General features: G+C 36.2%; 1 protein-coding gene across 2 annotated transcripts in view; it reads right to left on the bottom strand.

Annotated features, from left to right (window-relative positions):
* LOC148946348 (nephrin-like) overlaps positions 1 to 16,471 on the bottom strand; it is a 334,574-nt gene that overhangs the window by 291,262 nt on the left and 26,841 nt on the right. For both annotated transcript variants that reach the window (XM_089097980.1, XM_089097979.1), the window contains exons 2-3: positions 9,799 to 9,931; positions 6,913 to 7,121 (exon numbers count right to left, since the gene is read on the bottom strand). In XM_089097980.1, coding sequence (XP_088954106.1) covers positions 6,913 to 7,121; positions 9,799 to 9,931 — 342 coding nt within the window. The remainder of the gene's footprint in view (positions 1 to 6,912; positions 7,122 to 9,798; positions 9,932 to 16,471) is intronic.

Below are 16,471 nucleotides of genomic sequence, written 5' to 3'. Positions count from 1 at the left end.
AACAACGAAAAAATTGACAAACGCTCATATCCATCCAAGAAACATCCATAACAGTGAGAAAAACCATGTTTTTTCAAGTGAGAAAAATTCTGTTTTTCATTCTCAGTGACAAAAACCATAAAAACATGCATAACTTATTTAGACCCGGAAGACTATGTAATCAATTTCTCAGAAATTGAGTTCCCCTTCAATTACACAATCATTTTCTCAGAAATTTAGCTCCCCTAGTCGATTACGCAATCAATTTCTCGAAAATCCATTTCCCCCCTCTTGTCCTAGATCAATATATCTCTTCCCCACCGTTAATGCGCATATGCAAACTTCACTCAGGAGACAATACACAAAAAAATAACAAATAAATCGACCTTGAAAGAGGTGTCATTGACCCCATTAGAATCAATAAACCATGAAAATACATCAAAGTGAGAAAAATCCTGTTTTTTCATTGTCAGTGACAAAAACCATAAAAAACATGCATAAATTATGTTCGTACGGGAGCTCATGATAGGTTACTACTAATGTATCATAAATGAGTTTTCTAATTCTTTCACTGTGTGGAGATTTTGGCATTATATTTGTTGTTAAATACACCCCAAAAAAAAATCCATGGATGTCAAGGCAGGTGAGCGTACTGGTACGTTCTCCAGTTCAACATTTCCATAAAAAAGCAACGGTCCGATAGCCCTTTTGCTGGACAGTGCCCTCAATTTCGTAACTCCAAGTTATATCAGCCGGGACTCTACATTCACATTTGGATTTTCCTTAATCCATAGCACAGAGTTGTGCCTGTTCACATGTTCTTGCAATTTGAGGATCAATACTATTTTATATAATTTCTATCTAAAATTTGATTGGGAAGGTAACTAAAGAAGGTAAGCAAGAGAAGGAACCTGAATTAAGTGAAGTAACTATAATCTTACTTTTGCCTACACTATCATTGGCAGCGCAATAAGTAAAGAACGCTGCCCAAGTAAAGAACGAGGTTGGCACATATATTATTTTTTTTCTTGGTCTTGGACCAAGGCACTTCGTATCAAAGGAGTGGTCGCAGAAACTTCGAAAACTTCGCAGAAACTTCCAATCATTCGATTGGAAATTGGAGTGGCTTATGCCCGTTTTAATAGTCGAAAGCGATTAGAAGGCAACTAACACCCCTTCCACGCCAACCATTTCCCCAAACACATCCAGTCAAAATTTTGAGATAGCTATTTTGTTCAGCGTAGTTTATTTCCAGATAGAAAATATATTTTTGAGGAAGACACTCACCCAAAACCCTCAGGGCAAGGGTTTCAAGTTCAGCCCTGGGGGGTATAAGAACGATGTTGGCACAATGTATTATTTCTTATTTTTTTTTCCTTTAGACCAGGGCACTTCGTATCGGAGAAGTTGTCGTAGAAACTTTGAAAATGGCTCATTCAATTGGAAATTGGAGTGGCTTGTGCCTTTTTAATAGTCGAAAGAGATTGGAAGGCAACTAACACCCCTTCCACGCCCACCATTTCCCGAAACACATCCAGTCAAGATTTTGTTCAACGTAGTTGAAAGTTCTGGAAATTAGGTCTTTGAGAATGACAACCCCCCCACCACAACCTTCAGGGCAAGTTTTTTTCCAGATAGAAAATATATTTTTGAGGAGACAATCCCCCAAAACCCTCAGGGAAAGGGTTTTAAGTTATGCCCTGGGGGGATACAAGAACGATGTCGGCACAATGTATTATTTGTTATTTTTTTCCTTTAGACCAGGACACTTCGTATCGAAGAAGTTGTCGTAGAAACTTCGAAAATGGCTCATTCAATTGGAAATTGGAGTGGCTTGTGCCCTTTTTAATAGTCGAAAGGGATTGGAAGGCAACTAACACCCCTTCCACAACCACCATTTCCCGAAACACATTCAATAAAAATTTTGAGATAGCCATTCTGTTCAGCGTAGTTTATTTCCAGATAGAAATTATGTTTTTAAGGAGGTCACTCCCCCACACACCTCAGGGCAACGGTTGTAAGTTATGCCCGGGGGGTATATAAGGTTTCTATAGAAAGCGTTGTCGTAGAAACTTCAAAAAAGGCTCATTCGAGGGAATTTCAAAGGCCTAGTGCACTTTTTAATAGTCGAAAGTAATTGGAGCGCAACTAACCCCCCTCTACACCCACGTTTTCTCCAAACACATTCAATCAAAATTTTGAGATAGCCATTTTGTTCAACGTAGTTTTAAGTTCTTGGATTAGGTCTTTTTTATGACAACCCCCACAGCCCTCAGGGCAAGGGGTGTAAGTTATGCCCTGGGGCATATAAAGTTTTTATATAACGTGTTATCGTAGAAACTTCAAAAAGGGCTCATTAAATTGGACACTTAAGTAGCTAGTGCTCTTTTTGAAGTAGAAACTTCAAAAAGGGTTCATTCGATTGGAAATTGAAATGGGCTAGTGTCCTTTTTAATAGTCGGAAGTGATTGGAGGGCACCTAACCCCCCTCTCACGCCCAACATTTCCCCAAACACATCCAATCAAAATTTTTTGATAGCAATTTTCTTTAACGTAGTTGAAAGTTCTAGAAATTTGGTCTTTGAGGAAGACAATCCCCCCCAGCCCTCAAGGCAAAGATTGTAAGTAATGCCGTGGGGACATATAAGGTTTTTGTTGAAAGCGTTGTCGTAGGAACTTCAAAAGGGCTCATTCGATTGGAAATTGAAAGGGCTAGTGCCTTTTTTAATAGTTGAAAGGGATTGGAGGGCAACTAACACCCCTCTTGCGCTCACCATCTCCCAAAACACATTCAATCAAAATTTTGAGATAGCCATTTTGTTTAACGTAGCTGAAAGTTCTGGAAATTAGGTCTTTGAAGATGACAACCCCCTCATAACCCTCAGGATAAGGGTTTTAATTTATGCCCTGGGGGAATAGGAGATGTTTATAGAAAGCGGAGTTATAGAAACTCAAAAAGGGCTCATTCGATTTGAAATTGAAAGGGCTAGTGCCCCTTTTAATAGTCGAAAATGAAAGGAAGGCTTGACATTCTTATAGTAAAGATCGATGTGGGTACAATGTCTTATTATAATATTTTTTTTTTTTTTTTTTTTTTTTAGAGCAGGGCACTTCATATCGAAGGAGTTGTCTTAGGAACTTCGAAAAGGGCTCATTCGATTGAAAATAGAAAGGGCTAATGCCCTTTTTAATAGTTGGAACTGATTGGAGGGCAACTAGTCCCCCTCCTAAGCCAACCCTCCCATTTGCCCATTGCGTTTAAAAACTAAATGTTGCCTTAAGATTAAATCAAAGTGCACTGTGTTAATGCTAATTCCCAATAAGGCATATCAGCAATATCCCACAAACAACTGAGGGTATTATGTTCAAACTTTTGGGGCTACTTCTGCTCTTAAAGTTTAACCAAATCAAAATAGTGTAAGTGTATCCAAGCTATTAAAGAAAGTAAACAGATTTTTTTTGCGAATGGTATCAAGTTTTATATTTCAGGTCAACTAGAGGAGGCATGAAACTAAATTAAACAATACTATTTGTGTCCAGATTTTTAAAAGGGTGTATGTTGTTAAAATTTGCTGATAATTTTTCTCCAGCATACAAATAGTAGGCCAAACTATAAAGTCTTAAAAAACGAAAGATTTAAAGAATTATTTTCTTTTTCCCTGAAAAGACTATGTCAATATAAAACGAACAGAAATTAATTAAAAAAATATCTTTTTCCACAAATTAAGTTTTTGAAAGAAAAGTAAAGAATTCCATTAAACCAAAAAAGTGCAAAAAAAAAGTCAAAAAATCTACCAAGCGTGAACTACCACAAATCAACATCGACAAATAAATGAAACCCAAAACGAACAGAAATTACAGTAAATAACCAAGTCAAACTTAAAACGTGCAGAAATTAACAGTAGTAGGGTTCAAAACCCACTATGCCTTCCGAAGGCCAGAACATAAATTGCACTTTACTGAAAAAAATACAAATGAATGTGCATATTCAGTTTAATATACATATACTGATATTTAGTAATCAAAATGTTAATATTATTTGATTTATTAAAGTTATAAAAGTTAAAACATTTGTGTTTTTTCAGTAACGTGTAATCTTTGTTTTAGCCTTGGAAAGGCATAGGGGTTTTGAGCCCTACTCCCGTTAATTTCTGCTTGTTTTGAGTTTGACTCGGCTATTTATTGTAATTTCTGTTCGTTTTTGGTTTCATTCATTTATCGATGTTGACTTGTGGTAGTTTTACACTTGGTAGATTATTTGATTTTATTTTGCTCATTTTTGTTTTAATGGAGTTCTTTACTTTTCTTTGAAAAACTTAATTTGTGGAAAAAGTTTTTTTTTATTAATATTAAGACTACAATGATCGGTGTAAGGGTGAAATCCCTAAATTAGTACTTGAATCCCTCAATTAGTACTCTTAAAATCTAATGGTCCTAGGTTTGTCCAATCAAATCACTACTTTAGGTTTATTTATCATAAGCAGTGCAAAAGTGCTGCCTAAGTAAAGGGCGATGTGGGCACAGTGTATTTTTTCTTAAGACCAGGGCACTTCGTATCGAAGGAGTTTCCGTAGAAATTCCGACAATGACTCATTCGATTGGAAATTGAAAGGACTTGTGCCCTTATTAGTAGTCGAAAGAGATTGGAGGGCAACAAGCCGCCCACCCACATCGACGAATTTACAAAACACATCTAATCAAAATTATAAAACAGCCATTTTGTTCAAAGTCGTTGAAAGGCCTGTAAATTATTTCTTTGCGGATGACAACCCCCCCCCCAAATCCCTCAGTCAGAGGGTTGTAAGTTATGCCCCTAGGATATATAAGGTTTTTATGGGATGGATGGTCGTATGAACTTTAAATTAGATAGAGGTCATTTGATTAGAAGTTGGAAGCTTTAAGGAAGTTGTGACCTTTTTAAGAGACAAAAAGGAATGGAAGCTAGTCAGCCCATCCCCCCCCAAATTCTATCATTCCCCAAATCTTATCCGATAGAAATTTTAAGAGATCTATTTTGTTCAGCCTTGTTGAAAGGTCCAGTAATTATGTCTTTGGGGATGTCAACTTCCCCAGAGTCCTAAGGACAAGAGCTGTAATTTAGCAAATTTGTTTATTGTTTACACATAGTATATGTTATTTAGAAATGATTCATGTTTTAACTTTACTTTCGAAGATGACGAAGGGCATTCAGGTGAGCCTTTCAGAGAATGTTTAGGGGAGTGTTGAACTAAACCATACCATGTTTTGTGTATACGGATTGTCAAAAGGGTGTAACATAGAAAAAACTGAGTATATTAATTAGGAAAATTCAGGAAATGATGAGAGAGATGATCAAAAAGGCTATATTTACTAACTACCAATACTACTTTAACCACCACCACTACTACTATCGCACTATCGCACTATCGCACTTACAGTATTGAGGGGAAATTGGAACTAAATAAAAAAACGCTATGCGCATACAAATTGTCAAAATAACGTATTTCAAGAATTGATTTGGGAACAAGAATTGATTTCTGAAAGTTGGAACTTTCAGAGAATACTTAAGGGGGATGATCATCTCACCAAAAGGCAAAATGTGCACACTTCTGCTAATACTACTGTTACATTTACTACTACTACTATTGTTACTACTACTTCTACTGCAACTACTTGTAAGGCTAAGAGCATTTAGCTGAAAATTTCAAGAAATATATCAACATACAGGTTGTCAAAAGGACATCAGCTATGTCATGGCAAAGGCTAATTATATTAAGTTAAAATGTCCAGGACTTGATGAGAGGGACATTCTACTAATCAAATGTTATTATGTACATACTGCTGCTGCTACTGATATTGTGTTAATTGGTTGCCAATAAGACACCTCAGCTGTATATCGAAAACGACTGGAGGTATTAAGTTGAAATGTTTGGGGCTACTACTATTACTACTTCTACTCTTACAATTTAAATAAATAAAAAAAAGTGTAACTTATCCAGGTTTTTAGAGAGCATAGATAGAATTTTTTGAGAATGAAATTTAGTTTTATATTCCAGGTCAACTTCAGTAGTTATAAAATTAAATTAAAAAATACTTTTTGTCTCAGGATCAAAAATTGTTGAAAAAGTTTCTCCAACATACAAATAGCAACCAAAACTATGATTTTATGGAAAGTAAACGAAAATATATAAAAATAATTTCCTAAAAAGACTAGGCCTATTTAAAAAAAAACGAGCAGAAATTAATTTAAAAACTTTTACACAAAACAAGTTTTTCAAAGAAAAGGAAACAGCTCCGTCAAGCCAAAAATGAGCAGAAATAAAGTCTAACAATCGTCCAAGGGTAAAACTACCACAAATCACTGTCAATAAATAATTGAAACTAAAAATGAACAGAAATTACAATAAATAGCAGAGTCAAACTCAAAACGAGCAAAAATTATTATGAGTAAGGCTGACAACGCCCATGCCTTCTCAAGACCAGAAAATAATTTGCGCTTTACTGAAAACAAAATACGTCTTAAATGTTTTCTCTTTTTTTTAATTACATAAGTAAAAAATTATACAAAACTTTAAGGAATAAATATCACTATATGTCAATTAAACTGACAATCCACGGTCATTTGTTTTTTTTTTTCATCAAAGCGCAAATTGTGTTCTTTAAGGTTTTTCAAATTAATTTTAAAAACCTCAATATCAAATGACCAGTTTTTGAGATAGAGATTGAAAAATTATAAAGTAAACAAAAATCTCAAAAAACAAAAATGCTTAAAAAAACAAAAAGGAAAACACAAAAAAGACTTTTTCAAATTTCTTTTACAGAAGTAAGAAAGAAAGGAGATGCTTTTTTTACTTTAACATGACAAATATAACTTACATACAGCATCTAGTGGTCATAATAATGTCTAATACTATTGTCTAATAAGATGATCACATGATTACGTTAATCACTCACCAATGATAATCAAATTCACCAAAGAATTTTTTGTCTGTGAAGTCCTGTAGTCTACCCTACAGCGATATACTCCTTTGTCTTCTTTAATTAGACCATCAACTACCAAATAAGAGGGTGTTTCGTGCCAAACAAATCTTGCCCTCCGACCAAATGCTGTTTCATCTGACCAATGGCCTGCTCGATTGACTTCGAAGTCCCTTGCATCGACACTGAAAAATACGCGTATTTTAGGAATTTCTTTTCTGAATGTATTCATGTTCTTTTAATAGGTATTTTCTAGCAATATGTTTCCGAGGGGCAATATTTTAAATTGCCACTTGCTTGAAGTTTGCAAAGTTCCATACCCCTTTGTTTGTTCCCATGCAAAATCTTTGCAAAACGTAATATTTTCACTTCAATTTTCTTTTTATTTTTACTCATAAAATTCATAATTCAGACTGTGGATAAAATACAAACACCAAACTTGAACGTTCGCCACTTACCTAGGTTCATGACTTGAAGAAAACTGAAAGTTTAACCTGAAATGGACCTGATTTATCATGGAAGTTTAACGCTATGGTTGCTGAGTGGACTGATGCTCTGCTTGAGAATACGAGACCAAGGATTTGATCCCAGCTACCACCCAGGTTTAGCGACAGGTTCACGACCTGTCCCTGTAAGAAAGACTCATCTGCTGAAACACAATCTCGGTGTCCTATGCATGACCAATGGCTTGGGAGGATCTTTGTCGTTATCCATAATTTTCTCAACGTTTCTTTAATAGACCAATCAAATACAACTATGAGTAGATAGGCATAACTTATATGATTGAAACTTATCTGATAGCATCTTTTTAAAGGTCAGCAAAGACTTTGAAAGCTTATAAAGAGAATAATACAGATATCTATTTCTTACAATATAACATAATATTAACACTGATATTCCTAATGATATGGTTAATACAAAAAAAAACTTCAAAAAATATTCACAACAAAATAAGCTCTATTTTCACAACAAAATAAATAAACAGCTTGGAGAAAAAGGCTTCTACTTGCCATTTCTAAGCCAAAGTTAGCTAAATATGTCCCTCTTCTCTCCAAGAATCAATTTTAATTGATAAAATATCCAAGCATTCATAACCCCAGAAAAAGCTTTTCTCACACATAAAAAAAATTGTTTACCTTCTGCACACATTAGAACAAATCTGGACCTACGCTAGTTTTCCACTTCGCAATTTCTCATCCTGTATCCGAATAGATATAATAGCTTTTGTCAGTATCCCTATTCAGTCCTCCCTACTAAGTTTCGCCTGAAAATAAAGATCCCCGCACGAATACTTTTACGTCCCCTACTTCCTTTAACTTAACAGACAGAAATGAAGAAATGTAAGAACACTTCATTGCCGTTTTATAGATATCCTGGCTCTCTATAATAAGCGTCATAAATAATTTCTGAGACCACACTGGCTATGTGTGACATAACGATAAAACAAAGGATAACAATGAAAAGCGATGTAATACACCACCTCTGAAAAAGAAGAAAAATACAAATACTTCGTTCAAGACTTCTGTTCAGCCGTTTCTTTAAATTACACATAAATTTGGACCTGTGTTAGACCTCCGCCTTTGCAGATTTCTCATCCAGTGTCCGAATAGAAATAAAACAGTTTTTCAGTATTACCAACTTCAGTTCTCCCTGCTGGGCCTCACCTTAAAATAAATGTCTTTTCCCCCACACCAATACTTTTTCGTCCCCTACTTCCTTTAATTTAGCAGACTCAAAAGAACAGACATAGGAAGACTTCATTTCCGTTTTATAGATATCCTGGCTCTCTATAATAAGCGTCATAGATAATTTCTACGAAACAAGAAAACAAAGGATAACGACTATGTAATACACACCCAGTGAATAAAAGAAGAAAAAGTGCAAATATTTTGGCCAAAACCAATGTAACGAAGACAATATAAATAGACAAACATAACAGAAACACGAAATATAACAGAAGTGGACTGTATTGAAGTAAAGGCTGAGTGAGTTGCTTTGTCACTATTACTTCAGAAATGGTTTAATCTCTTATATTTATTGTGTTTTATGTGTTTGTCTTTTTTATATTTCCCCTAGTACTTTAATCTACGTTTACAAATGAAACGAAATGAAAATAATGAAAAAAGCATAATAGTTTAAAGTGGAAAATTTTCTACTGTCTTGCTTGAAATATTATGTCCGTTTTTCTATATATTTCTATGAAAATTGATTTTTTTTTTTTAATTCAATCAAGTTTTGAAAAGGCAGAGTCTTAGATTCTGGCACGTGCTAAAGAAACAATGCCATGGGTGAAGGAAAATACGTCACAGACGTTAAGAAATGAGACAAGTGTACACGTTAAACATTATATTTAAACTTCAAAATTTAATATTTTCCCAGCAGTCATGAAAAAATATTATTAGGGATTGCCCTTTCCTGAACTTTAAAGACAAAAGTCTGCTTTGTTCAATCAAATAAAACAAAAATCACACTTTGTAATGATGCAAGTTTAATATATAATTAAATCTTAGTTAAATTAAATTAAACAGATCTTAAAATAATTAAATTAAATCTTAATTAAATCATCACAAAACAGGAGAAGTTAAAGACTTTTCTAGAATTGCCAGGCAAATAGGTACCGGCTTGTAGTTTCTTGTCATTTATTGGGATATCTTATCCAAACTTTAGAAATTATGGGAAGACCGCGCAATCAATTCTAAACAGTTTGGCCACACAAACTGAAAAAGTTTATAATAGAAAAGATAGGGTGACCCTTTAAAATATCGAATTCCCATAATGAAATTAAAAGTATGAACCGAGGGTTAGCGGTTTTCCTTCTGAAAGTTACAATTAAGTAAAAAGCCGAATAAAAACAATAATTACCTGTAAATAGGGGTATCAGAGTTCAGTCGAAACCAAAGTACCAAAATTACTCTTTCTCCAAGATTCGGTGAACTAATATCACATGGCAATCGAGCTTGTCCGTTCAATAGACTGGTGATGTTAGTAGTTTTCACTGAAAGACAAATAAATTCAATAATCAAACAGTTCGTGGTAACGAACTGTAAGTAACCCGGCTCAATAGTAATCGGAACTCTAAAAAGAGGAATTTTTATGCCAATAGATACATCAAAATAATCAAATTTATATGCTAATTTTAATATATAAATTTCATCAAGTTTAGTCTTGCCTATCAAAAGTTAAGCGCCTGAGAAAATTTACCTTATTTTCGAAAAAAGGAGGAAACACCCTCTAAAATTCCTATAACCTTAATGTAAATCACATGATCAGATTCAGCGTATCAGAGAACCCTACTGTAGAAGTTTCAAGCTCCGATCTGCAAAAACGCGGAATTTTGTATTTTTTGCCAGAAGAATGATCGCGGATGCGTGTTTTTTTTTTCTGTTGTTTTTTTTTCCCCTGGGGTGATGGTATCGATCCGGTGGTCTTGGAATATTGCAGGAGGGCTCACTCAAACTGAAATTAAAAGTTCTATTGCCATTTTTAAGTGACCAAAAAAATGGAGGGCAACTAGGCCCCCTCCCCCGCTCATTTTGTACAAAGTCACCCGATAAAAATTTTGAGATAGCCATTTTGTTCAGTATGGTCAAAAAATATAAAAACTATTTCTTTGAGGATCACTTAATCCCCCACAGTCCCCGGAGGAAGGGCTGCAAGTTATGGACTTTGCCCAATGTTTACATATAGTATTGGTTATTGGAAAGTATAAGTAGAGAGGGGGGTGCTACTCCCGTACGTACCACGTGGCTTATGGTTTTTGTCAGTGAGAATGAAAAAACAGGATTTTTCTCACTTGAAAAAAAATGATTTTTCTCACTTTTATGGTTGTTTTTTTGGACGGTTATGTGTGTTGTTCAATTTATTTTATGTTTTCCATGGATGTCAAAATAATTTTTTGTTTTTTTTTGGTTTTTTTTCAGTGAGAATGAAAAAAACAACGACGAGTACAACAATTTATGGATGTTTTATGGTTTGTGTCAGTGAGAATGGAAATACAGTTTTTTCTCCATTTGATGGATGTTTCAAGGTCGATTTATTTGTTGTTGTTTGTCCAGGTGTAATGACAATGGTGTGATTTACATAATCGAGGGGAATTATTGATTCACCAAAGGGGAATTAAGAAACAAACACGGCTTCTTTGTTGTTTGGCTAACCTAACCTGAGAAATTGATTTACATAATTGGCGGGGAATTATTGATTCACGAAAGGGGAATTAAGAAACATTATGGCTTCTTTAATCTTTAGGCCTGAGGGATTTATTCGTTGTTGTTGTTTTGGTCAAGTGCACGCTAGGGATGAATGTCAAGGTGTCCAGGAATAGGAAACCGGAAGTACATGCATCCTTCTCAGCCAATCAGCGAGTCGGATACATCTCCTTTCTCAGCCAATCAGAGGCTTGCTTACATATGATTTTCCCCGTTACATAACAATTCACCCTTGAGATTTCGTATATAACGGACATGCATTGTGATTAAATTATCAGAAAGTAAAGTAACCTAACAATGGATAGAACACTTGAAATTTTTGATGAGGTTGAAGCCTTGGCAGCCACAATTAGCAATGTGAGTACATTTCCATTTTTATTTTCAAAATAAAATTATTTTCCTTGATCACCCTCTAGTATATCTAAGTCCCCCCTCCCCCACAATACAAAACGCCACCATGTTATCTTTATACTCACTATAAAGCATAAAATATTTTCTTTTTAACACATAAACCTAACCCATCCCCCCCTGTTTTACAACGATAATTCTCGTAATAGAAATAATTCTCTTTTTCGATAAATTTTGGCTTTTCTGTATTGTAATCTTTTCTCTAACTGACATCCGTCGCTCTGTTGTTATTAAGCCGCTCTGGTTTTGACATAGGGCTCTCTAGCGCGAGGTTAAAATTAGTTGTCACCCTTTTTTAAAGCACTTCCTGTAAAAGGTTTCTCAGATCAAAATGGTTTGTTTTTCCGTCAAATTAAAACGGTTTTAAGCAAAAAGAGATTGCTGTTTATTAAGCTTGTGGATTCGTAACCTGTATTTTTGTAGGAGTGAAACGGGATTATTTCCAAAAATAATTACTAACAACATATTTAAGACATTGGTGAAAGGAGGGGGGAACATGCCTCAATTCTGTCACCACTATTGTAAAATGAAAGCAAAGTGTTTTCTTTGCATGAAAAGTAAGGGGGCTGGAATGTCTATGAATAAGCTTTTTTAATTAATTAAAATAGCATTTTATTTCTGAGTTTAGTATATTTTTACTTTTTGCTTTACTGAAAATGCTGGCGTCGGGGGGGTGGGGCTTTCTTAGTGATAAATGCTTTTCTAGGCAAAATTATGGCTATGTGGATGGGGATATTAATTTTCCTTCTTTAAAAAAGGGGAAAATTATTTCGATACTAACTTTTTTCTCTTCTTTAAGGCAAATTGTGAAGAATGTCCTTTGCCTCCAAGTAAGAGAGCCAGGGGTAATAATGCGACCCCTGCAAAGGCGACAGTCATACAATATGGTCGCTGGCCGAAGCCTCCTAAACAAGTGTTGCCTGCCCAAGCCGCAGCCCAATCTGCGCTGGATTGTGACATCGCTTGCCCATCCACTCTCCTTGGACCTCTAATAGCTGCCCCATCAACGCTAGGTCAGAAGGTTGCCATCCAGCATGCTATGTCAGATCCATCTGAAACCTAAGCCCAGACGGAATTTGCAAATGTAAGCATTTTTACCTCTAGTTATAGAAATATCTACCTATTTCTTCCAACTTTTTTAGGCCTTTTCTTTTCACCATTTTTGAACACAGTAAAAGTGTATCTCAGTGATATTGAAAGATTTTTTCTCCCCAAAGGAAATATAATGTTCTCCCTTTTGAATCATGTCAAGTGCATGCATTCACCCTGCTAAATTAGATTAGTGAAGCCAAAAAATGCACTATATCCCGCTCATAATAAGTAGCAAAATCCTTTGCATTATAAACTGCTTTATTAACGGATTCACCTTGCCTCTACAAATATTATAAAAACAACTTTCTATCGGAATGAGTTGTGTATCATGACAGGAGATGGCTATCCATTTCAAATCATGTTTTTTTTTTCCAGAGCATATATGGGATATTAATATGAAATGTTATTTGAAGGGATTGTTTGAACAAAATCAAAACCTACTATGTCATGCGTTTTAGATTGTAAATATCTTATACTAACCGGTGGGGTGCGCTATGGGCCCGAGAAGCACCGCGGGAAGCGCTGCGGGCCGGGAAAGCCCCGAGGGAAGCGCAGCGGGAAGCACTGGGCCGGATCGGAGGGGGGGGGGCATTAAATACTGGAAATTGATGGGGGGTGGAGTTGTTTGAAAAAAATCAAATTGTCAATTTTATATAAAGCGGCGTTTTAGATTGTAAATATCTCATATTAAGTTGGAAATTGGAACTTTCAGAATATCGATAGTTGTGGGGGAACAGTGAATTAACCAAATGCTACTATGTGCATACTGCTACTACTACTAAGCACGTTTTAAATAATAATAATCCAAATTTTACAAAAAAACAGTAGGGGTGATTTGAACACTTTGAAAATAAGCTATTTTTCATTTCTAGATTGGACCATTGGTACCATATTCCTTGTCACCATCATCATCAGTTGGAGGAGAGGAGCTCTCCAACAACAATTCAACATGGGACGATAACATTTTACCTGACAGTCAAATACCGTTTAATATTGATGAGCATTTAAATAATTTTTTTAATGTAGATAATAGCACAGTTGAGCAGGGAGACTTGAGTCAAAACACCCTACAGCTTTTAAATGATTTTACAAACGAATTAACTGGGAACCCCCCTCTATCCCCCACCGATTACCTACTTCCACTTGAAACAACTGAAGTGGAGCATTCACATAGCCCTATTGTTGAACAATGTGGAGGGAGTGTTGATAATATACAAGAGGGGAGGGGGGCAATGACCAATTGACAACATTTCCAGACTTTCAGCTGTCCAACACAATTTTAAATGCAATAGTTGTCTACACTGCGCCTTTTGGGGATCCATTTAATTCACTTATGGGGGGAAAATTTGTGTTTGATCCCGTAGAAATTGTGCATGAATATGTAGATAAAATTCATGCACTGCTGGAGAACCAAATTCAATTATGAGGGAGGGATTCAATTAAGGTTTCAATTGTTTTAAATGTGTTTTATTTAAATGAGGGGAAAAGTGAAGTTTACCACCACTATATACATTCCGAGATGCGCGTGATTTATCCGAATTTAGAAAATTTTGAGGGTGTTTTCATGGATTGGATAGGTCAAATTAGTGCGCATCTTGAGAACTTTAACGAAAATGGGCGTGGCTCTGTAGTTTTTTTTATTGAAAATTTAAGCTTTAATATTTTTAAATTTAATAAAGATTTTATTTTAAGAGGGGGGCAGGCGGGGCGGGGACAAGGGCAGTAGTTTTAAATTATAATCCAGATCTAGAAGGTTGTCGTGGCGTCCAGTGGATCTGTCTTGAAACAGGTCAAAAATGTTTCAAGTATGCTTTCCTCATATCAGCATTCGAGCCTCTAGCACGTGACGCTACCAAGACGAATTTAGACGATTGGGCTGTACATGGGAAGGAAGGGTCCAATTTCCCCATTGTAGATTTCTCTTGTTTAGAAGGAAAATACCCAGTAACGCTAAGATCTATTGATATTTTTGAAAGGGCTTATGCCCATTTAAATATCGGCATTACTGTGGTTCAGTATGAAACTGAATTTGAAGATGGGGTTCGTTTAAAAAAGAAAGGGGTGGTTTTCCCTGTAAGAGGCCCGTCAATTGAATTAGTCAAACACTGGGTTTGGTTGTTGTATACGCCACCACCTAGTGACCTTGCCAATTCAATTGGCCATTTTAACCCGATCACAGACATCAGTAGAGTTCTGGGGGGCGGTAAGCATAGGGGGGAACGTTTCTACTGTCCGATATTTCTGTCACAATTCCGTAGTGATATAAAACTACGGGAGCATATGAAGCATTGTAGACGACATGGCTACCAGACAGTGGAAACGGTTTCAGGGGATAGGGCTATTTTACGTTTTAAAAATTTTTCAAAACACCCTCCTCCAGTGCAACAAAATATCTTTAGACTGTGAAGCTAAGCTGGTGGAGGTGAACGATCCTCGAATTCCAAACCGAGTCAAAGAACATCAGTCTAGTGCAGTGTCCTATGCCCCGGTACACAGAGAGAGTTCTAACAGCACGCGGTTGTTAGCACTAGTATAAACATTAGGTGAGGAGGAGTGTCTGGTCAAGACACTGACTAAATTAATTAGCAAAACTAATGGCGACATTTCTCGTTTGAGAAATGCCCATTATCCAATGGTTTTGTCTGCAGAGGATCGTCTCGCGATTAAAAATCACAAATATGTTGGGGTTGTAAGGGGGAGTTTGTAGAGGGGGATAAGGGGACTAAAGGGAAAAGAGGTGGTGGGAGGGGGAAATTCAGAGATTATAATCACTTGTGGCAGGAAATATCCTCTGGGGGTAGTAATTTTAGAGGGGTTGCGCATCAATCGTGTAACTTAAATGTTAGCCAGCAGTTTTTTATCCCTGTTTTTATTCACAACTCAAATTATGACTTAAAATTTATTTTACTGGCACTGGCACGTATGCACAGGGAGGGAGGGGGAGTAGATAGTCCATGGGTAAATAGTTCATTAACCATCAACATTATTCCCAAATCCGCCGAGAAGCTTTTGCTTCTCGAGCTAAAATGGCAGGCAGTAAATAATGACCATACGTGTTGGAATAAAATCAGGTTTTTAGATTCCTTTAGTTTTTTTCCAAAGGCATTGAGTCAATTGATTCAATTGCAGAAAAGCGACAATTTTGATAGCTTTCCCTTGCTTAAACAGCACTTTCCAGACAGTGAAATGTATGACCTGTTGACCTGCAAAGGTGTATACGCATACGACTATTACTGTTCTGGCACTTGCTTAAGCGAGGTGAAACTACCTCCAATTGAAGCTTTCTACAATTCACTGACCAGCAGTGAATGCACAGCCGAGGAATATGAGTTTTCCAAGAAGGTTTGGTCTAAGGGGGATTGTAAAACTGAGTGGGATTATTGTAGACTGTACTTGGCCAGTGACGTTTTAACTCTGTTGGATATAGTCTGTAAGAACACAGATCAAATCTATTCAGAGTTCGGGCTAGATATAGGCTACTATTTTTCCACACCCCATTTGGTGATGGATTTGATTTTAAAAATTAATAGGGAGGAAATAGGCCTAATCACAGATGTAGATCAGCACCTTTTTGCAGAGCGTTCTATCAGGGGAGGTTATATTTTTCATGTGGACCACGTCTTGTCAACCCATCCAAGCGGACAAACAGCACCGGTGCCAAGTCAAATGCAGTGTTCTTGGACATGAACTCATTGTAACCTTCGGCAATGTCTGACTACTCTTTGCCGTGTGGGAACTATCAATGGCTTGAGAAGTCTTGTGAGATCCCCGACATTACCAACGTCGACGACAATGGGCCACAAGGATGGTTCTTTGAAATTGACGGTCAC

The sequence above is a fragment of the Artemia sp. Qi Xiang Cuo genome, chromosome 12, assembly GCF_049724085.1.
Source record: "Artemia sp. Qi Xiang Cuo chromosome 12, ASM4972408v1, whole genome shotgun sequence".
Classification (NCBI taxonomy): Eukaryota; Metazoa; Arthropoda; class Branchiopoda; order Anostraca; family Artemiidae; genus Artemia; species Artemia sp. Qi Xiang Cuo.
The sequence above is the reverse complement of the archived record's forward strand: the minus strand, read 5'-3'. Positions and strand labels throughout refer to the sequence as shown.